General features: G+C 44.6%; 2 protein-coding genes across 4 annotated transcripts; both read left to right on the forward strand.

The window, feature by feature from the left end:
• Positions 1-425: 425 nt before the first annotated feature.
• On the forward strand, positions 426-8,044 carry pigq (phosphatidylinositol glycan anchor biosynthesis, class Q). 2 transcript variants are annotated; one of them, XM_035615816.2, is made up of 14 exons: positions 426-531; positions 2,423-2,635; positions 2,911-3,091; positions 3,370-3,560; positions 3,684-3,880; positions 4,052-4,183; positions 4,659-4,779; positions 5,108-5,234; positions 5,344-5,497; positions 6,736-6,847; positions 6,944-7,024; positions 7,118-7,232; positions 7,384-7,445; positions 7,660-8,044. In XM_035615816.2, the coding sequence occupies exons 2-14, from the start codon at positions 2,483-2,485 to the stop codon at positions 7,810-7,812; spliced, it is 1,779 nt and encodes a 592-aa protein (XP_035471709.1). In that variant the 5' UTR covers positions 426-531; positions 2,423-2,482; the 3' UTR covers positions 7,813-8,044. The 2 variants fall into 2 exon arrangements, with proteins under 2 accessions (XP_035471709.1, XP_035471708.1); XM_035615815.1 differs by lacking the exon at positions 426-531 and adding an exon at positions 991-1,301.
• A 2,179-nt stretch (positions 8,045-10,223) lies between these two features.
• On the forward strand, positions 10,224-19,906 carry rab40c (RAB40c, member RAS oncogene family). Of its 2 annotated transcripts, none has more exons than XM_035615953.2 (7): positions 10,224-10,652; positions 11,014-11,419; positions 14,861-14,921; positions 15,423-15,483; positions 15,715-15,792; positions 16,924-17,146; positions 18,095-19,906. In XM_035615953.2, the coding sequence occupies exons 2-7, from the start codon at positions 11,278-11,280 to the stop codon at positions 18,370-18,372; spliced, it is 843 nt and encodes a 280-aa protein (XP_035471846.1). In that variant the 5' UTR covers positions 10,224-10,652; positions 11,014-11,277; the 3' UTR covers positions 18,373-19,906. The 2 variants fall into 2 exon arrangements, with proteins under 2 accessions (XP_035471846.1, XP_035471847.1); XM_035615954.2 differs by having other exon boundaries at positions 11,024-11,419.
• The last annotated feature ends 2,151 nt before the right edge of the window (positions 19,907-22,057 follow it).

Below are 22,057 nucleotides of genomic sequence, written 5' to 3' on the forward strand. Positions count from 1 at the left end.
ATAAACAGATTTTCAATTCCTCTGTATGTCTGGAACATATTGCAGGAATTGAAAATAAAGTTGACTTGACTTGGACCTATGGCTTAAAAATAACTACAGGAATTATTATTATTATTATTATATATATATATATATATTTCAGAACATTTTTGTGAACAAAATGATTGAATAAACAAGATAAATGGTGTAAATCAAAGTTACAACTTATTTTCTGAAATATTTTGTAGTGACTTTGAAATAATACGGGACAAATAAAAATACACACATGGAACCTTGATGTGACTTTTAGATTCTTTATTTATTTATGGGGGGGGATTACAATTTATAAATCATCTTGTTGTTGTTCTTTACAGCAACAAGCTTCAGTTTCTCCCTCAGGTCTTCATCCCGCTCTTTTCTTGCTGTGTCACTGCAGGAGGAGATAAATCTCTTTACAGTTGGGCCAACTCCTCGTTCACTCACACACACACACACACACACACACACACACACACACACACACACACACACACACACAGTGAGCAATAACTGGTGAGTAACTGGCAGATTATTATTAATATATTATGAAGGGTTTGTGTTTGTTGGTGTTGAGCAGCTTAAGTTTGAAAATGAAATGTAAACGTGTGTCGGATCAAACCTCTTTAAAAGCGTAAATACAGAGAAACATGACCAAACGTTTTTCTCCACAACAAAACAATTGAACTGCAGAATAACTTCAAGACTTGTCACGTCCGACAAAATGACAATAATCATATTTGACAGCGGCAACGAAAACTGAACATGAGCTTTGGAAAAGTCGTTGATATACATCAGTACATCAGCTAATTTTATGTTAAGAAATTCCCTCTCAGTTTTGTAAGAAATTGTATCTTCATCTTTTTTTATCATATAATTATTTAACATATATATATATTTATTTATTTTTAATTTTTACAAAATTTTAAATATTTTTTTTTATTTATCATTTTATTTTTGTATGTGAGTCATACATGGTAGTTTAATAAAACGTCATGATCTTTCAAATTAAATTGAGGTTCAGATAAACAACAGATTTAAATGAATACAGGGCCTCGTCCACCTGAATTTTTACATTTTTGAATTTGTGTATTTTAATAACGCGACAACAAGGTGTTAAGGGACGTTTTAATAAAAAGGAACACACGCGAATGTGTGTTTCTCACCGGGGCCATTTTTGCGGCGGACTGTCAACAAAGAAAATGGCGGCGGCGGTTCGTTCGTCGCTGCACAGAAGCTGAACTGTCACAGATGGAAGGTGGAAGCTCGTGTCGCTGATAAAGAAGGTAACCCGTGTTTTATTGTTATTGATATGATTTAATAACTCAGATAAAGACAGTAGATTGTGTGTCACATCAGTTTGACGTGAAACTGCTTTATTTCACGGAGTCTGGTGAACTTTCGCCGCCTGACATCAAAGCGAACCGCTGCAGCTAACTACAGTTAGCTACAGTTAGCTAGCTACAGTTAGCCACAGCTAACCCACTTTCCGGGTCGTTTATTTGACATTGGTGCCTCAGAGATCGATCACCGGTCACATCCCGCCGCGGGGCTTCGCGTGTTGCCACAGCAACAACAACAACCCGCGTCTCTCTCGACTTGTGAAGGTCGAAGAGGAGGTCGACTCTCCAACGTGCCACTTTCCCCTAGTTCCACGAACTCCCGTTGAAAAATGGGACATTGTGTATTTTTTATCTGTCAATTATTTTCTCGACTTATCGATTAGTTGTTTGGTTCATAAAATGGTGAAAAATGTTGATCGTGTTTCCCTCGAACCCACAACATGATGTTTAGTTTTGTCCACACACCAAAGATGTTCAGTTCACTGTCACAGAGGAGCAAAGAAGCCAGAACATATTCAAGCTGAAATCATTTTTTTTCTTCATAAAAACCTACTCACAACTGATTTATCAATAAGTCAGTCAGTTAACTGTCGCAGCTCTAGTTTCATATCAATAATCCCAATAATATCTGTCCAAGATATTTCCTACAACGCTCCAAAGAAATGTTCTGTTGCCGTTTCCCTGGAGACTGAGATGAATTATTGTCGCTCATCAAAAATCATTTTTTAAACATGTATTTCCTGCAAGCTATAATCTGACCAGTTTTAAATATTTTCATATTTGAATCTCCCATTTCAACTGCGATCACAAAGTTGTAGTTTATAACTAATCTGAATGAAGCAGAATTAAAGACTACCTTCTTTTTATTCATTTATGATTATGATTATTTTTCATTTTACTTTTTTCGTACTTATTTATTATTATTAATTATTTATTTATTTACTTCAAAAAGAAAAAGGTTTCTCCTCTCTTTCTGAGTGTAAGGGTTGGGTGGGGATTAATGAAAATATATATTTAAAAAAGAATCTACTTTCATGTTTGTATTAAATAAATGTTCTCCTCAGTTCTAAGGTGGTCCAAGCTGCTGGAGGCTGAACACAGAGCAGCAGCAGCAGTGTGACGTCATGGTGCTGAAGATCTTCTTCCCTCAGTGCTGTAACCGGGCGGACAGCGGGCTGCTGGTGGGCCGCTGGATCGACGGCCATGACTCAGCCGTGGTGCTGGCGGTCGTCCACTACCCGTTCATCCCGGGACAGGTCAAACTGTACATCCAGCAGGTCAGAGCCTACACACACCACTGACTGATTGATGTCAGGATATGGAATAATACGGAGCCAGTTCAGACTCGTCAGTATCATCTCAATGTTTGAGTCGCAGAGATGAGCACTTTATTTTCTGAAAAATGAACCTGGACAGATTGAAACATAAAATAATGAATAATGAGCCAAAACTAAAAATGTAATTCCCCAAGAAGTCAAAACATAAAGACTCAAAAGTTTAAAAAAGGAGAAAAAAACCATTCTCTCCTCTCTTCTTGTACTTTCCCTCCCAGATGCAGGCTCAGAGCGGGGTGGAGCTGACGGTGCTCGGCTCGTGGAGTTTGCCCAAAGACGGTCAGGAGGGCATGGAGAGCTTCCTCCGAGACCTCAGCACCATCTTCCCCCAGGAGCGCTGGCTCCAGATCAGTCGGGAGACGGGCAAGACGGGCTTCAGCTGCGACATCCTGGATCAGAGTGAGACAACGGATATTCACTCACTGGGGTTCTGCAGTGGTGCAGAGGGGTTCTGTACGGTGGCCCTGAAGTGCAAAAAACAACTGCAAAACAGAAACCGTGACTTTTCTATTTGTCGTTGTGATTTGCTCTTCAGGGCCACCGTAGTTCTGTCTCCGGTTACATTTCATATCCAGTGACTCTGGTTCATAATCGGCTCATGAATCATTAAATAACTTGGAGGATTTTCTGTTTCAAGAGTTTAAAACTTCTTTTGTTTTTATCTTTGTGTTGGCCAGATGGAGTCGCTCTGCAGAAGGTGAAAAAGAAGGAGAAAAGTGATGGTGAAGAGGAGGCGGATGATGAGGAAGAGGAGGAGAAGGTGATCTTTGTCCACTACGAGCAGAGGAAGGTGATGCTGTCGCAGCTTCACCCCGTCGAGAACGGAGTTCCTGACTCTGAAACCGCTCCACCGTCCGAGCTGAGACAGGTACAGGGCCGAGAGGAGAGAGGTGTCAGGTCTAATTTTTAAGATCCTGTTAAGCGTTTCAGAACGTTTAAGTGCAGCGTCAGCGTGTTGGTCCATTGTGAATTTTATTTTTCTTGGTTTCAGATGTTCCGGACCGTGGCCCGCAGCCAGCCGCTGTTCTTCCTGGACCGATACGACGACGGGCCACTCAAGTCGACGCACTGGCAGTCAGAGGGTCGAGAGGGCAGCATCATCGTGGAGCTGCTCAAACAGGCGACGGTGCCGCTCTGCCTGCTCGTCGGCTGGCTGCTGTCGCTGTGGACGTGGTTCTGCAACGTCCGGTGAGATCAGATTACACAAAATAAATAACATAATCCTGTTTGAGGACAAATCTATGTTTGGATCTGGAGAATCTGTGACGACAATTTTCAAAATTAGTTTAGTGCTCAGACTCTGTGAGACGTCGACTTTCACGTCTCGTCATCGTCGTCGTTCTTCTGTTTCCTCTCTAGTGTCTTCAGTCTGTTGCCGTTTCGCTTCCTGAGCAGCAAACTGTCCTCGTGTGTCCAGCTGAGCTACAGAACCGAACACGTGAGGACGCTCAGCTCATCCCGACCGGCCGCTGGACACACAGAGTTCATGAGGTGAGGTTCTAGGCAGGTCCGAGGCAGATGTGGTGCTGTGACCTCGTCTTGTGTGTAGTCATTATTAAAGTAAATGGAGAGGGTTTATTCTCTGGTGAGTATAAATGTGCTCAGTGAATCTCATGTTTACCTGTTCACCTGTGGCAAGTTTCGATAAATATCGCTGCCGCAATGAATTGTGGGGCGTCTATATCTCCTTAGTCTCACATAGGAAAGTCCAGTGTAACCTACGCTAAAGGAGATAGGAAAGGAAGCATTGAAGCTCCTTTCCTATGCATTTAGACAATCCGAACAGCTCTTATCATGGTGCTGATGAAATACTTTTGAGTCACGTCAAGATTTAGGAAACTTCCTCAAGTCATTTTGACAATTTGACCTCACCACTGGCCGGTCGAAGGAGACAAACAGACTTTTCACTTCCTGGAGATGAAGCTCCTCCTCCTCCTCCTCAAACCTTCGTCCTCTCGGTCTCTAGGAAAGCAAACATTGTGGTGTCACTGCTCGTGGACGTGGCTCTCGGCCTGTTGCTCATCTCGTGGCTCTACAGAGACAACCACATCACCATGGTGGCCAACACGCTGGTGCCCGCCGCTGACGTAAGTGTGTGTGTGTGTAATTCAATATATGTTGTATGAGTTGTTTCAACATTAAGCCACAGATCACTGCAGCCATTCACTTTGTGTGTGTGTGTGTGTGTGTGTGTGTGTGTGTGTGTGTGTGTGTGTGTGTGTGTGTGTGTGTGTGTGTGTGTGTGTGTGTGTGTGTGTGTGTGTGTGTGTGTGTGTGTGTGTGTGTGTGTGTGTGTGTGTGTGTGTGTGTGTGTGTGTGTGTGTGTGTGTGTGTGTGTGTGTTTTTGTTTCACTGGAGACAAACATCGTCACAGACCAAAGAGTCTGATTCATCGTCTCTGGTTTGTTTCCTCAGCGAGTGGCAAAGGAGCTGGAGGATCTGCTGCAGTGGCTGATGGGAGCTCCCGCCGGCCTGAAGATGAACCGGGCCCTGGACCAGGTCCTGGGACGATTCTTCCTCTACCACATTCACCTGTGGATCAGTGAGTCACGCCCACACACACACGTACGCACGCACGCACGCACACACACACACACACACACACACACACACTCCTTCAGGCCTCTCTAACGTAGCGTGTGTCCTTCCAGGCTACATCCACCTGATGTCTCCCTTCGTCGAGCGGATCCTCTGGTACGGCGGACTGTCGGCTTGCCTGGGCCTGACCTTTGCCCTGTCGCTGCTCTCAGACATGGTGGCGCTGCTCACCTTCCACATCTACTGCTTCTACGTCTACGGAGCCAGGTGAGGCCTCGGCGCCGGGTTCTCACTCCTTATGCGCAGGGTTTATTTTTTCCGTAGAACCAGCAGGGGGCAGGTTTTCCAAACGTCTGCCTCAGTGGAGACTCTTTTTATCTACTGATAGTTTCTGATAGGACCTGGACGTCATTGTGTCGGTTGTTGCACTGCCTCCATCTGCATCTGGAGAAGAGAAGAAGGTTTTTTTTTTCTTCTTCTTCTTCTGGATTGGATTCTACTCCGTTAACTGGATCCTTTGGATGAACCACTTGATTAATTATGTCATACATGAGCATTACATCACTTCAGTGTATCAACACTTTGCAGATATGAAGAAAACAAACAGGCACTTTTAAACTGTCTTCAAATATGAAATAATTAATTGAGAAACAAAATGCAGACATTTGTGTGTTTTATGAAAATTGAGTGGAGGACACGTGAAGTGTGAACGACAGAGAAAGGTCTGGATGCTGCTGTTATTTTATTTTTTACGACTGGAACAACGTGAATCACCTGCAGAACATTACGTCACCGTTACATAACCTGGTACGACGACTGCTAAACAAATAATTTACTGCTTGTTCCTTCCTTCACTCCGCTTCACACACTCGCACACACACGCACACACGCTCCTCCTCTCCGTATGCTCTTCCTCTTTGGGACAATAGAATTGTTAGTAAAGATTATAAAGACGTTCTGAACTTTAGAAATAATTGAATCTCCTGTAAAAGATTAAAACATTTAAACCTAAACTAAAGCCCTGGTTTTCACATTGGACCCAAAGATTACACGTGATGATTGGACGTGTGAACACTGTGATGATAATGTTCCTGCGTGTTGACGGACAGAGAGGAGGAGGAGGAGGAGGGGCTTAATTATGTATCTGCTCTAAAAATAGCTTCTCTCTCTTCAGCCCCGTGGTGCATAATGAAATATCTCCACTTTCCTCCTTACACATAGTTATGCTCCAGTAGCACACACACTCTAGTAGTGTGTGTGCATGCGTGCGTGTGTGAGTGTGTGTGACTCATTAAATGTTGATGCCTGCACCTAAAAATATCTTGTGCTCTGATCACAGTTCAGTGGAAATAAAGAATAAAAGTCGTCTTTTATTCTGAAGCAGCTTCACGGAGCATCTGTCTGTTGTCGGGCAGATTAAGATCATGTAGCCTGAAGTGTGGATCCAATTAATAAACCACATATTATACTGTTTGTTTGTGTGAATATATATTTGTGTGTTTCAGGCTGTACTGTCTGAAGATCTACGGCCTCTCGTCTCTCTGGAGACTCTTCAGAGGGAAGAAGTGGAACGTTCTGCGACAGAGAGTCGACTCCTGCTCCTACGACCTGGACCAGGTGACACACACACACACACACACACACAAACACACACACACACTCTCAGAGATGACGTTTATTACAGTGCTGATCTTTTTGTTTGTGACGCTCCAGCTGTTCATCGGGACGCTGCTCTTCACCGTGCTGCTCTTCCTGCTTCCCACCACGGCTCTTTACTACCTGGTCTTCACTCTGGTGGGTGGAGAGTTGATGTGTCTGCGAACAACAGGGTGTTGGATTTATGAGTTTGTCTGATTTCGACCCCTGCATGTCCCTGTTGTTGTTCAGCTGCGTCTGGTGGTGGTGCTCGTCCAGGGCGTCGTCCACCTCACTGTGGATTTCATCAACTCCTTCCCGCTGTTCGCCGTCTGCCTCCGCATCTGTCGACCGTACAGACTGGCAGGTACGTCACCACCGTCGCCTGTCCGCACGACTTCTGATATACTGTTTTTAAAAAATGGGAGAGCGGGGTCAAAGGTAATACAAATGAATAGTGTTTCTGGACGGATGAATGTATTGAAATGAAACTGTGATGTTCGTCATGTGGGTTACAGAAGGCGTAAAGTTCCGGGTGCTGTGTGAAGAGCCCGGGACGGCGCTTCACCTGCTGATGGAGGTGAGAACTCACGGTTCATTTCTGTGTGTAAAACTTGACCTGAGTGCTTCATCTCTCGTCGCAGTTGTCTGGAGAGAAGTATAAAAATAATTTAAAGTGTGAGGATCAATAAATTGTGCTAGATTCAAGTTTTCTGACTCTTTTATTCTTTGAGAGTTCAGAGAGACGCGTTGTGTTTTGTCGCTGATCCGTGTGTCTCGTGTTTCCTCGTCAGATGAATCCTCTGAAGTGCAACACCGTGGTTCACACCTACCGCATGCCGACGTACAGCTGCTACCCCAAAGACTCATGGATGGGGCTCGTCAAGAAACTGTTTGTCGGGGAACTGGTTTACCCCTGGAGACACAAGAACACCAAGACTGACTGAGACACTCCAGACATAGATACAGATATGAGAGGGAGGGGAGAGAGTAGAGTAGAGCTGCAACACTTAATCGATTAAACGATTAGTAACAGACAACTAAATTAAACGCCGACTATTTTGATAGTCGATTAATCGGTTCAAGTTATTTTTATGAAAAAAAAGTCAAAATTCACTGATTTAAGCTTCTTACATGTGAATATTTTCTGGTTTCTTTGCTCCTCTGTGACAGTAAACTGAATATCTTTGGTGTGTGGACAAAACAAAACATCATGTTGGAGTTTTGAGAAACACAATCTACATTTTTCACCATTTTATGAACCAAACAACTAATCGATTAATCGAGAAAAGAATCCACAGATTAATGGATTATGAAAATAAGAGTTAGTTGCAGCCCTAGTTAAGAGAGAGAGAGAGATGAGGGAGGAACTAAGGGAAGATACTGAATAAATAATGAGAGAGAGAGAGAGAGAGGGAGAGGTGTGAAACAAAGATCTGAGTTGCTGTTCTGATGTTGGATGTGGAGAATCATCAATGACTGTTTCACGGCACAACGATGTCACGAGGCAAAACACAGCCAATATACAGAATATTACTTATTATCAGTCCATGGTTAATAAGATAAGATAAAATAATCCTTTATTCGTCCCACAGCAGGGACATGTGGCTGTTACAGCACCAAAGTGGCAGAATATTTAAAAAGCAGCAGGTAATAATTATTATTTTTAATATGAAAACATTCCCCTTGGGTGACTTCAGGTATTTTGTCTTTAGATTCAAGTTGCAGCTGAATCTGGCACATTGACACGTTGGAGTTAAGTTCATGTGTTAATTAATGTGCATCGTCCGTTTTCTAGAAAAATAAACATAAGCAGCTGAAATATGAAGTTTTTACACTGTTTTCCCGTTTACATGAGGTCTGCAGCTGAAAGTGTGTCCACTAATGCTGCCTTCAGGTGGCATTGGAATTATGGTAAACACAAGTTGCCGACTTGGAAATTTACTCCTCGGGCGAAGTCACGAGCGGGAAACTCTGAGATAATTTTGATTCCTTAGTTCCTGAGTTGGGTCAAACCAGAACCTTTCAACATGGCGGAGAAGCGGACAGATGCTGTGAATCTTTATTTTTAAGTATTTGTTATCTGTTACTTCTGTCCATAATAATTTTAATCTTTTTAAACTTGATATAGACTGATGCTGTTTAGCGTTCTATCCATAACAAGTTATCACATCAGTCATTTCGCCCTTTTTCCCCCAATTCGTTCCGATAACGAAGCACTTCAACGTGACATTCTCGTAATTCCGACGTAGGAAGTAGGATCTTTTCCAACGAGCACCTGAAGGCAACACGGCACTGGGACTGACTGAAGATATATAGTTTTAATCCTTTAGATTTTATATGATTAAGTATTAAAATGAGCTTAGTTCAAATGATTCTAACTTCTAAAAAAATTGCAGATTTTTATTTGTTGTTTTAAAAAAAATCATTAATAGTTTTTGTCTGAAAATGAATATTTTGTGTTTTATCTGTTGCCATATTTTACTCTTGAGAGTCAGTTGCAGATGCAGTGACATTATGATATTAAGCTAATTAACTTTGATTCATCTCCAGGTCAGTTTGTCCATCTTTTATTTATATTTATTAATGTGCCTTGTCGTTTTTAAGTATTTAAATTGATTTCCTTTATAACAATCGTTAAAAGAACCGATCCTCCTGCGTTAATCGTCCCTATGAGTTGGTGGAACTTTCTTTGTTCGTCTTTTGTTCCAGCGAAACTCGTCCTGGAGCTGCAGTTTCCATTCACACAGACGAACCTGAACACATCTGCTCATTTTAATCCTCTAATGTGAATTATTTTCTAAATTATAGTAGTTTTATTTTACTTTAAACTGAACCCTGCCCTTTAGCTTCATTTGTAATTTGTAACAGGTGAATTGGTAAATTTGCAAGTTGCTTAGTTTTTGATTATTATTATTTTTAAATCAGCCATTGATCTGTTTTAACTGTGCTGTGGTCCTTCTAATAAAGTTTATTCATATTTAATGATCTGATGTGTCTGTAAACAGCTGATAAATGGAATTGAGTGACACACAAAAAGTATATATTTGAAAACATAATTTATGCCCTGGATTCTGACCTCTGACTCCTGGGGTCAGAGGGCCGGGCCCTGGTCCGGTCCGTTCCCGGTCCGAGCCGGGTCACATCCAGCAACTCATGAATCACCTTTGTTGTCCACTTCCTCCCACCAGCATCTGTGTTGTTGTTGTTGTTGTTGTTGTTGTTGATGACGACAGCAAACTGTGACGGACGTGTGGCAGAGCCAACCAAACCCCCCCGCACTGTCACCGCTGAGCGTCCAATCGTATCGCGGAGGAGGCGGGGCGTGTGTTGAGAAAGGGGCGGGGCCACGGACAGCTGCGCTGCGCTCGGCTCGGCGGCTCTTGACTGTTGTTGTCCCGCGGTGCCGAGCGGACGCAGCCGCGACTATGATCCAGGATCCCGGAGAGAAATGGAGAAACCACGGACTGACACTTCCGAACACACGCACACAGAGATTCGGACCGGACGCAACGACGTCGCGGACCTTTTGATCCCGACTGCGCAGGACGCGCTGTTCTGGAAGTAGCGCGGTGAAACATTTCTACAGGAATAACAATCTTTGTCCCCGGACTGAAGAGAAGCGACGAGCGGGCCTGAGATCACCTCCGACGGGCGGCAGGAGGGCGGTGAGCCGCGGGGCCACGTTAGCATTGAGCTCGTCTAACGTTCGATCCAGTGGGACGTCGACATGCTGCCGTGTGACGGAGGAGGAACGTGTCCGTGAACAATCACTGTCCTCACTGAGGTTAGCAGCGGTGCTAACGGCTAAGCTAAGCTAAGCTAGCTCTCTGACAGCGCTAGCTTGTTGTTCTCAGAGCAGATAGAAAACCGCTGACTAACAACCACGCTCCGGAGGTTGTTGATGTTTCTCAGCAGGGATATTTAATCATAAAGTCACCTTACAACTTATTATTATTATTATTATTAATAATAATACATTTTCCGACAATAAGCATGTTCTCGTCTACAAGAGTCCGGATGCAGCTGCGGAGTTTCACCTGGATCCTCTGTGTTTTTTTAAATCTTCTGTAGATGTTAATCTCACCGAGATCAAATCTTTATTTATTGATTTCTTGTGGTTATATCATTTAAAATCTGAGGGAAAGTGTTTTTCAGTCGGTGGAGATTTTCCTCCTGTGCGCGTCAGGATGAGGACATTCCTGTGAGACCGAGCTGTGGGCTGAGTGTGGAAACATCGACCACGAGTTGGAAGACTTGACATCACCAGGCGAGTCCATGGCATAACAGGACACCATCTTTGTTTACGATCAAGACACTTCACGTGGAGGAGGAGGAGGAGGAGGAGGTTGGTTGGTTCCCCTTCATCCAGCAGTGCCACCAGAGGAAGTTCACTCAGTGCAGCAGGTGTGATGGGCAGCCAGGGCAGCCCGGTGAAGAGCTACGACTACCTGCTCAAGTTCCTCCTGGTCGGGGACAGCGACGTGGGCAAAGGGGAGATCCTGGACAGCCTGCAGGACGGGTCGGCCGAGTCCCCGTACGCCTACAGCAGCGGTGAGTGATGATGAAGATGATGGTGCTGGTGATGATGATGGTGATGATAGAGGTGATGATGAAGATGATGGTGCTGGTGATGATAGTGGTGATGATGAAGATGATGGTGCTGGTGATGATGGTGGTGATGATGAAGATGATGATGGTGATGATGATGATGATGGTGATGATAGTGGTGATGATGAAGATGGTGATGATGATGATTGTGATGATGGTGGTGGTGATGATGATGATGGTGATGATAGTGGTGATGATGAAGATGATGATGGTGGTGCTGATGAGGATGATGATAGTGGTGATGATGATGAGGATGATGAAGATGATGATGGTGGTGGTGGTGATGGTGATGATAGTGGTGGTGATGATGAAGATGATGATGATTGTGATGATGGTGGTGGTGATGATGATGATGGGGGTGGTGGTGATGGTGATGATAGTGGTGATGATGAAGATGATGATAGTGGTGATGATGAAGATGATGATAGTGGTGATGATGGTGATGATAGTGGTGATGATGAAGATGATGATGGTGGTGGTGGTGGTGGTGGTGATGATGATGGTGATGATAGTGGTGATGATGATGAAGATGATGATGAAGGTGATGATGGTGGTGATGATGAAGGTGGTCGTGGTGATGATGGTGGTGATGATGATGGTGATGATGGTGATGATAGTGGTGATGATGATGATGGTGATGGTGATAATGATGGTGATAATGATGGTGATAATGATGGTGATGATGATGAAGGTGATGATGGTGGTGATGATGAAGGTGGTCGTGGTGATGATGAAGGTGGTCGTGGTGATGATAGTGGTGATGATGATGGTGATGATGGTGATGATAGTGGTCATAATGATGGTGATGATGATGGTGATGATGATGGTGCTCGCTCAGCACAATTATCCTGAACATACTAGTTGTGTTTTACAGCGTGTGGACTGAGGACAATGCACAATGAGCTCTCTTCACTGTCACACAGACACACACACTGTTCTCACGGGGAGTGAGTCACACAGTGTTTGTACATTGTTGTCGATCAGTCACTTGCTACACAATGTCTTTCATCATGACGTCACAATGTGTTTCATAAAAAACCCTCATGATCCGCACGTTGTTTTTTTCGAAACAATGTTTTTTTCATCAACTTCCTGTTTGATGGAGGCTGCTCCCTTTTCCCTTCAACTGTAAAAAGTTAGCAACACTGCTAACTCGGCTACGGTAACACGTCTATAAGCTAACTGACTGATGTGGATGTTTGAGGGCCGATATCAATATTTGGGAGTACAAGATATTTTTTTCCGATACCGATACATCAGCCGATATATCATTTTTTAAATTTTTAATCTGTCAATGCAGGACAAAGACTCTCTGTGTTGTTGTTGTAGCTTTAACATTTCTTTCCTTGTTTAACTTATTTGGGAAGTGAAGCTGCCAAAGAAAGGAAGGAAGAATAAATGTGGGGGGGAAAGTTGTCCCTCAAATGATTTCTACACGTGAGAATTACTCGATCACAATGAACGTAATGTTTCCTCCGCTCGGCCAACAGTATTGCAAAAAAAAAAATGTACTGAGTAGAAACCCGTGTCTGTGCCGCGACAGGGGGAAACACATTTAAATCACTAAACTGCTTCGGAAAGTCGTCGGCTGTGATTTGAAATAATATGTGAGTTTTGAAAATTGGCTTAAATTTCAACTGGAGCGCCGTCCGCCTCAGGAGGCCGGAGGTGTAATGGAACGCAGCGCTGCTCCTGTGTCACATGATGCTCATGAGGTGAACAGGAAGTAGATCCATCACCTGGTTCACTGTCCTCGCTGCTGTAGACAAACTCACAGAGAATCTGAGATGAAATCGTCTCATCGCCCCGAGCAACGGCTGTTCGTGAATGAACATCAGTCAGCGGAGCGACGCCCCCTTTTCGCCTCGTTCTCTCTCCGTAGTGAGCGATGCCAGGGGGCGCCGCGGCCCGGCCGGCGGGAGGATCCTCCATCACGTCACGTTGCGTTGTTACCACAGACAAGAACTGTTGAGTGAGACACACTGATGTGTCTGATCTGGTTTTATACACTTGAAACTTGTCCTTTGTTTTATCCTTTCTGGATGAATCTTTCAATCCACGATACGCTTTTTGAATTTCACGGTCGGTCGATTAAGCCAATTAAAATACAAAAGCGGGTTGTTGTTGTTGTTCTTTACACAACGCCGTTTCAAATGCAGCTGCTCGTCAAGTGAGAGACTCATGAATTTTTTATTTCTTTTTTTAAAATTCGGCAAACACTAACAATGGAATATTCCCCGGGGGTCGACCGAGCCCGGGGCCCATTGTCTGTCTGTTATCGCTGGACGCAGGCCAGTTCAGAGACAATATGTATAGGTGTATATATATATATATATGTGTGTGTGTGTATATATATGTGTGTATATGTATATGGAGGTCAATGAGAAGCAGAAGTTTGTACGAATGCCCAGACGCTCTCGGACCACAGCGTTTAGTGTCGGATCATAATTTCTGCTCTTGGCTCGTTGTTTCTTTCCGTTTTCCTGTTTCCCTTCAGTCAGTACATGAGATTTACACTCTGGGCACGTAATGTGTTTCATATTCATATTTACATCTGAGTCGTAGCTGCGGTGGTTTTCTGCTTCAGTTTTTTTATGTAAATCCTCCACATGATGAAAAAAGCCACAGTGGAATTGCAGACGAACCCGTCACGTCACTTTCATTCCCCACAAACAGTTTCTCCCGGACGATCTCAGACTCTCAGTTAAATCAGACTCAACAAAAAGCTTCACGTGCTGATTCGAGAACAAAGGAACGAACGGAGCCGAGTCCCAGAACAGAAATAGAATCCGTTTTCAGCCGAGACGTCGGAGCAGATATTGATTATCTGAGTGAGGAGAGGAAGCACTTCGGCTCAGCGGCACTTTGATGTTGCCTGGAAAATTGGAAGATATAGTAAATGTTGTTAGCCCGCGACCGCTAGCTCCTCCTCCCGCCGCAGTCCGTCAGTCATCAGAACAGTTTCCAGTCGGTGAACTGTACTGTCCTGTACTGTACTGTACGTCCGGTCAGTTTATAAACTGTTAGATCAATAAAAGCTGAAGTGGCAAAGTTAGGATTGTCAATTTCTTTGGCTGATAATCAATCAATGACATTAGATAATCTTTGTCAACTGCTGCAGATTTGAATAACTTTGATCAATAAAACATTTGATAATAATAACTACTGGCGGCAACTAGGGTTGATCAATCTTTGTTGGACTGGACCCAAAGAGCTTAGATCAACAGTTTTCAGCTTTTTTCGAAGCTGTACATTAACATCTGGCTCCAGACGAAGACGAGTCATGTTGTCGAGGCCTCGGCTCGTCTCTGCAGTGCCTTCATCCTGATTGATGATGATGATGATGATGATGATGTCTGATCTCTGCCTCTTGTCTGTGTCCAGGTATCGACTATAAAACCACCACCATCCTGCTGGACGGGAGACGAGTGAAGCTGGAGCTCTGGTGAGGAAACGTTCACAGCTCAGTTACTCAGAGAGAAATGTTGTGTTCGTGGTGTGAACAACATCCGTCCTGTCACGTGAGAGAAACTTCTTCAACAATGTCCAGTCACGTCCCCTCGACTGTCACACGACGCCAGACGTCAGATTGTTCTTGTGTCTTCTGCTCTGAGTTCTGTGATTGGCTGGTTTGATCCTCGGCTGTTCTCTTTGTGACGTTATATAACTGTTTGATAGAGTGTTTTTATCAGTGATCATGTGACGCACGTGAAACGTGTCTCGTGGTCTCAGGAATCTCTCTCCTTCGTGTTTCTGTTTTTCTGAAACTCTCCCACAGGAATGTTCCGACCCGGACTCCGGTTCTGAATGTGGATGACATGTCATTCACTTCGCCACCGGCCGCGTGGCTGCTGGTGCCTCTGAGAGTGGAATATGTGAAAGTCAGGCCAGTGTTTTGTCCTCGAGTCAAAAAGACTTTTGAGTTTAACTTCCTGGTTCTCCGCAGGGACACCTCCGGACAGGGACGGTTCTGCACCATCTTCCGCTCGTACTCCCGCGGGGCTCAGGTGAGAAAAAGACCCATGATGCATTGCTCTCTGTTCGACCCGAGTTAAACATCCACACCCTGGAACTGGCTGCTCACTGTGTGTGTGTGTGTGTGTGTGTGTGTGTGTGTGTGTGTGTGTGTGTGTGTGTGTGTGTGTGTGTGTGTGTGTGTGTGTGTGTGTGTGTGTGTGTGTGTGTGTGTGTGTGTGTGTGTGTGTGTGTGTGTGTGTGTGTGTGTGTCTCTCTCTCAGGGGATCCTGCTGGTGTACGACATCACAAACCGCTGGTCGTTCGACGGGATCGACCGGTGGATCAGAGAGATCGACGAGGTGAGTCACAGACGGACGGCAGGTGGATTCTGTTGTGAGATGTTTCAGTTTTGCTCGGATATGAAAATGACTCCCAGAGAACAAATCTGCTCTACTGTTCAAAAATATCAAACTTTCTGGGCTCGTGGTTTTTAGACTTGTTTTTCCTCTGTAGTGGTTCTACTTTACTTCTTTCATCCTGCAGAGATCCATGAAAACGCTTTTTATCTTCATGCTTGTGCGCGTGAGTGTGTTCATGAGTGCGCTCGCTCGCACTGCTCAAATCATGTCCTTCCTGCTGACTGAAACAAAGAGGATGTCCACTGTGTGTGTGTGTGTGTGTGTGTGTGTGTGTGTGTGTGTGTGTGTGTGTGTGTGTGTGTGTGTGTGTGTGTGTGTGTGTGTGTGTGTGTGTGTGTGTGTGTGTGTGTGTGTGTGTGTGTGTGTGTGTGTGTGTGTGTGTGTGTGTTATTTTTGTCCTGTGGAATGTGTGTTTCAGTTTGGCTCTTCCTGCTCCGCCTCCACAGACTAGCTGTGGTCACTTCATTTTGAACATTTAAAATATATATATATATATATATATATATATATAAATAATATAAGGAGTATAATAAACATCATCTGTCTGAAAAGGAGCAGAAGAAGCAACAAGTTCATCCAGTCCCGTTCTATACAATAATAGTTTTAATAATACTGATAATAATCGATAGTCAATTGTTTCCATAACATATTGAAGTGTCGAAAAACAAGCAAAAGAGGAAAACATTCAAATCATATCTGTATCATCTTTTCAAACTGTCTGATGAAAATGAAGAAGATCAGTGTGTCAGAGCAGGCGAGGTCCAATCAGAGAGCAGAGCCCGACTGGCTGTTGGCTCCACGTTGTTTTATTAATATTAATGTGAATATGAATTAATAACGAGTCTCTTTCAGAAACATTTTTTCTTTTTACAATATTACATACAGGACAAACCGATTACATTTAGGTGGTCAAGGGTCAAAGGTCAAGGTCACCGCCCTCATGTTTTTGTCCATGCCTCAAGAAAAGTATGATTCAAATATATATGGTACATTGTTCAGGTCAGCAGATCAACGACACCAGTGTCTTCACAACCTCTCTGTTGTTTTTGTTACTTTTTCTTCCCTTCCCAGCATGCACCTGGCGTGCCCCGGATCCTCGTGGGCAACCGGCTGCACTTGGCCTTCAAGCGGCAGGTTCCCACGGAGCAGGCGCGGGCGTACGCCGAGAAGAACGGCATGACGTTCTTCGAGGTGAGCCCGCTGTGCAACTTCAACGTGATCGAGTCGTTCACCGAGCTGTCGCGCATCGTCCTCATGAGGCACGGCATGGAGAAGTTCTGGAGGCCCAACAGAGGTGAGGGGTCGGGGGTCAGGGGGGTCACATGGCTCAGTCTGTCACAACTCATCTGTGTGAACATCGTGTCCAGGCTTCCTGTTGACACTTAAAGGGGCAGTCAGCCATTCTGTAGAACGATTGTTTCTCTCTTTGTTGTTGTTGTCAATGATGTCACTGCTCCGGTCGGGGACTCGAACCCGCGACCTCTCGACGTGAGACAGACGCTCTGACCACGAGGCCAAAACACCAGAGTCGTAGCATGCGTCGCTAGCTAGACTCTTATTTGTGCTTACACACGTTTGCTAACTGGGGCTAAAGCTAGCGTCCGACTTCCTCGCTCACTTCCTGTCAAGCTCCTCTCCTTCTTTTTCGCCCAGTGCTACACACACACACACACACACACACACACACACACACACACACACACACACACACAGAGCCACGATAGTTTCATCATTCGTCTCTGATACAACGTCTGACCACAGTGACGGAGGGAGGAGCTCAACGTTTTCATGACACATGATTTTTTTGCTTGAGTTCAAATGTTTCAACTTGAGCGACTAGAAGCGAATTTCACGCAATTCCTGTCGAGCTTCTCGCTCCATTCGCACCCGTCGTCATTGACACAATATTGGCGTCTAGTCGTGTGTTTGCGCAGCATTGAGGTGTTGTGAGGTGTTTTTGTTTTCCAGAGCCTGGGTGATCCTGAATACCACATTCATTTTTACAAAACACGTTTTGGATTAAAAACTCATGCTGCCCCTTTAATTTGTTTAAACACCGACTGAAGATGTGAATCTTCTCATAAACATGTAGTTTTGGTGTGTGTGTGTGTGTGTGTGTGTGTGTGTGTGTGTGTGTGTGTGTGTGTGTGTGTGTGTGTGTGTGTGTGTGTGTGTGTGTGTGTGTGTGTGTGTGTGTGTGTGTGTGTGTGTGTGTGTGTGTGTGTGTGTGTGCGTGTGTCAGTCTTCACCCTGCAGGACCTCTGCTGCCGGGCCATCGTGTCGTGCACGCCGGTCCACCTCATCGACAAGCTGCCGCTGCCCGTCGCCATCAAGTCGCACCTCAAGTCCTTCTCCATGGCCAACGGCATGAACGCCGTCATGATGCACGGACGCTCCTACTCGCTGGCCAACAACCCGGCCGGCGGCTCCAAGGGCAACAGCCTGAAGCGCTCCAAGTCAATCCGCCCGCCGCAGAGCCCGCCGCAGAACTGCACCCGCAGCAACTGCAAAATCTCCTAGAGACGGTTTGTGGCGGAGACGGAGAACGAGCGGGACGTTGTGAGTCGGACGTCCTCAGTTATCAGAGGAGAACGACCACGGACAGAACTTCGTGTACAGACAAACCCCCCTCGCCACTTCCTGCTTAGTAACACGGCGCTCGCCACGCGTCGCCGACGTCACCTCAACTTCTACTCTTCACTTTGTTGCTCGCACATTTTGTTTCTTGCTTTCCACGTTCCTTCTCTGTTTTATTGACCGATGAGCTCACGATGGAGATACGTGTGACCACGGGTTCTCCGCTCACGTGTGTGTGTGTGTGTGTGTGTGTGTGCACGTGCGCGTGCGTGTGTGCGCGCGCACACAACGAACAACGACACAATGTAATTTTTTAACGAGTCAAGCAGATTCATATTTTATTATTTTCTCTGTAGTTCCAATGGATCAGCTTCGACCCAGTGATGCTTGTTGCTATGGAAACCCCCATCCCCTGCATTGAAGTTGCCTATTTTTTTTTATGTCTTTAAATATTTTATGAGTTTTATTTTTAACTTGACGCCAATTGAAGGAAGTTTCTCCCACAAAGGAAAAGAAAAAACCTGAGATTAAAAAAAATACGAGTTGGGAAATAAAACCATTGCGTGTCCCTTCGTCTCTCGTCACTTCCTGTCTTCAGCTCCGAGCTCCTCACCTTCATCTCGCGCGCTCTTCCTCTCCTTTTCTGTTTCCTGTCTCCTCACCTCGTGCACCCGTCATCACGCTCACGCCGCCGTCGGTCCGAGGCTGATTTCACGGTGACACGTGTTCGCGTTCGTGTTAAATTTCAACTCCCCAGTTTCAGCTTCTCGTCGATGATCCGACTGAACTCGACCGTCGCGTTGTGTTGAAACGAGCGTGGAGTCGTGAACGTCTTCCCCCTCTGATCCGCTCCACTGCCTCCGCACGCCGTCCCATGATTCATTGCTGGTGAATAAAACATTGCAGATCTCTGTCGGGCTTCAACCTGCTCTTTGCTGCCTGGTTCCTTCTGTTTCCTTCCTCTACGAGATAAAAAAAATTATTTTTATTTTTTACGCGAGGTTTCATGTTTCTTTGTGTCGGACGAGTTTAGTTTCCTGTCGTGTTTCCGTGACGACACGGACGTTTGTTTTTTCCTCCAGACTTCGGTTCCGCGTCTTCTCTTGAATCTTCCTCAGTGTTCGTTGATCCTGTTTCTTTTTTTCTTTTTCTTTTTCTTTTTTTTATTAAATGATGGAAATATTTGTATTGAGGATGATGAGAGATTGCGGGGGGAGGGGGGACTGCTGTGATGATGATGATGATGATGATGAACACCTGTAAAACACTATTCTTGTTTTGGGCTAAAGCTGCTGAGTAATCTGAAGTGTGTGTGTATGAGTGTGTGCGTGTGTGTGTGTGTGACTGAGAAACAATTTTTTCAAACACCAAGCTGAACGTTTTTTTCCTTTTTTTTAAATTATTGATTGTACAGTTTCAAGGTGACGGAAGGAAGTCAGAGAATTTTTCACAATAAAACTATTGAATGTTGAAGTCACAACGTCTGATCGTTGTTTTATTGTTTGACAGAATGAACAGAGAGAAGAGGCATGAAGAAAACATTCAAGAAATTATACACACAATGTATAAAACACTTCTTATGTGCAGAATGAAGTGATTTCAGTGAAAGACGAGCAGCTCATGGTCGGAGCAGATTTCCAATATCCACCACACACTCATCGACATGTCAATATATTAACAAACACAAGATCTGGACCAAAACAAAGACGATAAAACTAATCCTCATGCTCAATATCTCATTGTTTAATGTAAAATACAAACAAACCTGTTGTTTGTGTCGTCAGGTCGCTGCTGTAAATTCATTCTTACTGTAACAGGACTGTGGTTTATTTTGGGAAGGCTGCCCTCTACTGGGGACACACACACACACACGCACACACGCACACACCTTCCATCAGGACAATGTAACACTCATCTGTTTTCATGTTTGTCCACATTAGAGCTAATGGCTGATGTGTGCAGTTATCAGTTAAACATTGTGTGTGTGTGTGTGTGTGTGTGTGTGTGTGTGTGTGTGCGTGCGTGCGTGCGGTTTTGAGGCCAAACTGTTTTTAATTAATTCAATAACTCAGTTGAAATGTTAAAACCACGTTTCACCAGCTGAGTTTCCATTCAATGTTTTCACGTTGTGTTTTTATTAAATAGATAGTTATTTTAATTTTACAATAAATAAAATCAGAAGCAAACGAATATCAGCAATTAAGGAGAATTAAAATAACATATTACAGACATGCTGCACAGTGGTGTAGTGGTTAGCACCTTCGCGGGGTCTGGGTTCGAATCCCAGTTCAACCGGGGCCTCTCTGTGTGGAGTTTGCATGTTCTCCCCGTGTGTGCGTGGGTTCTCTCCAGGTTCTCCAGCTTCCTCCCACAGTCCAGAGACATGAGAATGGGGTCAGGTTCATTGAGACTCTAGATTGACCGTCCATGGACCTGTCCAGGGTGAACCCCGCCTCTCGCCCAATGTCAGCTGGGATTGGTTCCAGCCCCCCGTGACCTTTAAATGGATAAAGTGGTAGACAATGAATTAAAAGTAAAGACATGCGCACACACATATTATTATATTATTCCTATTTATTCATTCATATTTGAAGATGTAAAGTCATAAAGTCAGAGTTCATCAGTCTGCGTTTATAGAAAATCTGGCCTTTATTTTGAATGCGTGACCGGAAGTGTGTAGCGGTCACGAGCGCTAACTCGACGGCGGACGTTCCGCATCAGGACGGAAGCGACAGCGGCGAAACATCTGTGCGCCGCGGGTCCGTGAACGCAGCATCATGTCCGACGTCCAGCTGCTGCGGGCGCTCGTCGCCGAGCGGCTGTCCGCCGCCGCGGAGGAGATCTTCGAGGCGGTGAGGAGAACCGTGGCGGGCTACGAGCAGGAGATGCTGCGGTGCCGGCGGGAGATCCGGCGGCTGCGGACCGTCGCGATGAGCCCCGACACGAAGGTTCGCGACCGCGCAGGTTCGTGTCGGGGCCCCGGGCCCCGTCTATGTCCTGAGTCACTGACGTCATTAGTTCCGTCAACGCCCACTTCTCCACATGTGGCGACTGTATCTTATTTTATCTTATTTCATCTTTATCTTTATCTTAGATTAGATTATTTTATCTTATTTCATCTTTATCTTAGATTAGATTATTTTATCTTGTTTTATCTTATTTTATCTTATTTCATCTTTATCTTTATTTTAGCTTAGTTTAGCATAGTTCAGTTTAGCCTAGCTTAACTGTAGCTGTTGTTTCCCTTTTAATAAGAGACACAAATTGATTTGATTTGCTAAATGTGAGGAATGTAAAAGCGGGTTCGCTCTCCAGGTATTAGCCAGGCCCCTTCCTCAGCAAAACGACTCCTGTCTAAAGGAGAACAACCACCAGGCGCCGAACTCCATTCACATACTTAAGAATCCAAAGTTTGTTTGCTTATTTCCAAATGTACACGCCCGATATGATAATGTACACTTCTAATATATGTTATTCATCTTAAAGGTGTGCTCTTCCATTCGGCAATAAAGTGATTCACCAACTAGCTTCACATTTATATTAAATGCCGAATTAGAGATTAGATGCAAATGGTTTTGGCAAAAGCAGTTTATGACTGTAAAGGTGAATTCTTTCGTGACCAATGACT

Source organism: Scophthalmus maximus, chromosome 17 (genome assembly GCF_022379125.1).
Source record: "Scophthalmus maximus strain ysfricsl-2021 chromosome 17, ASM2237912v1, whole genome shotgun sequence".
NCBI classification, from domain to species: domain Eukaryota; kingdom Metazoa; phylum Chordata; class Actinopteri; order Pleuronectiformes; family Scophthalmidae; genus Scophthalmus; species Scophthalmus maximus.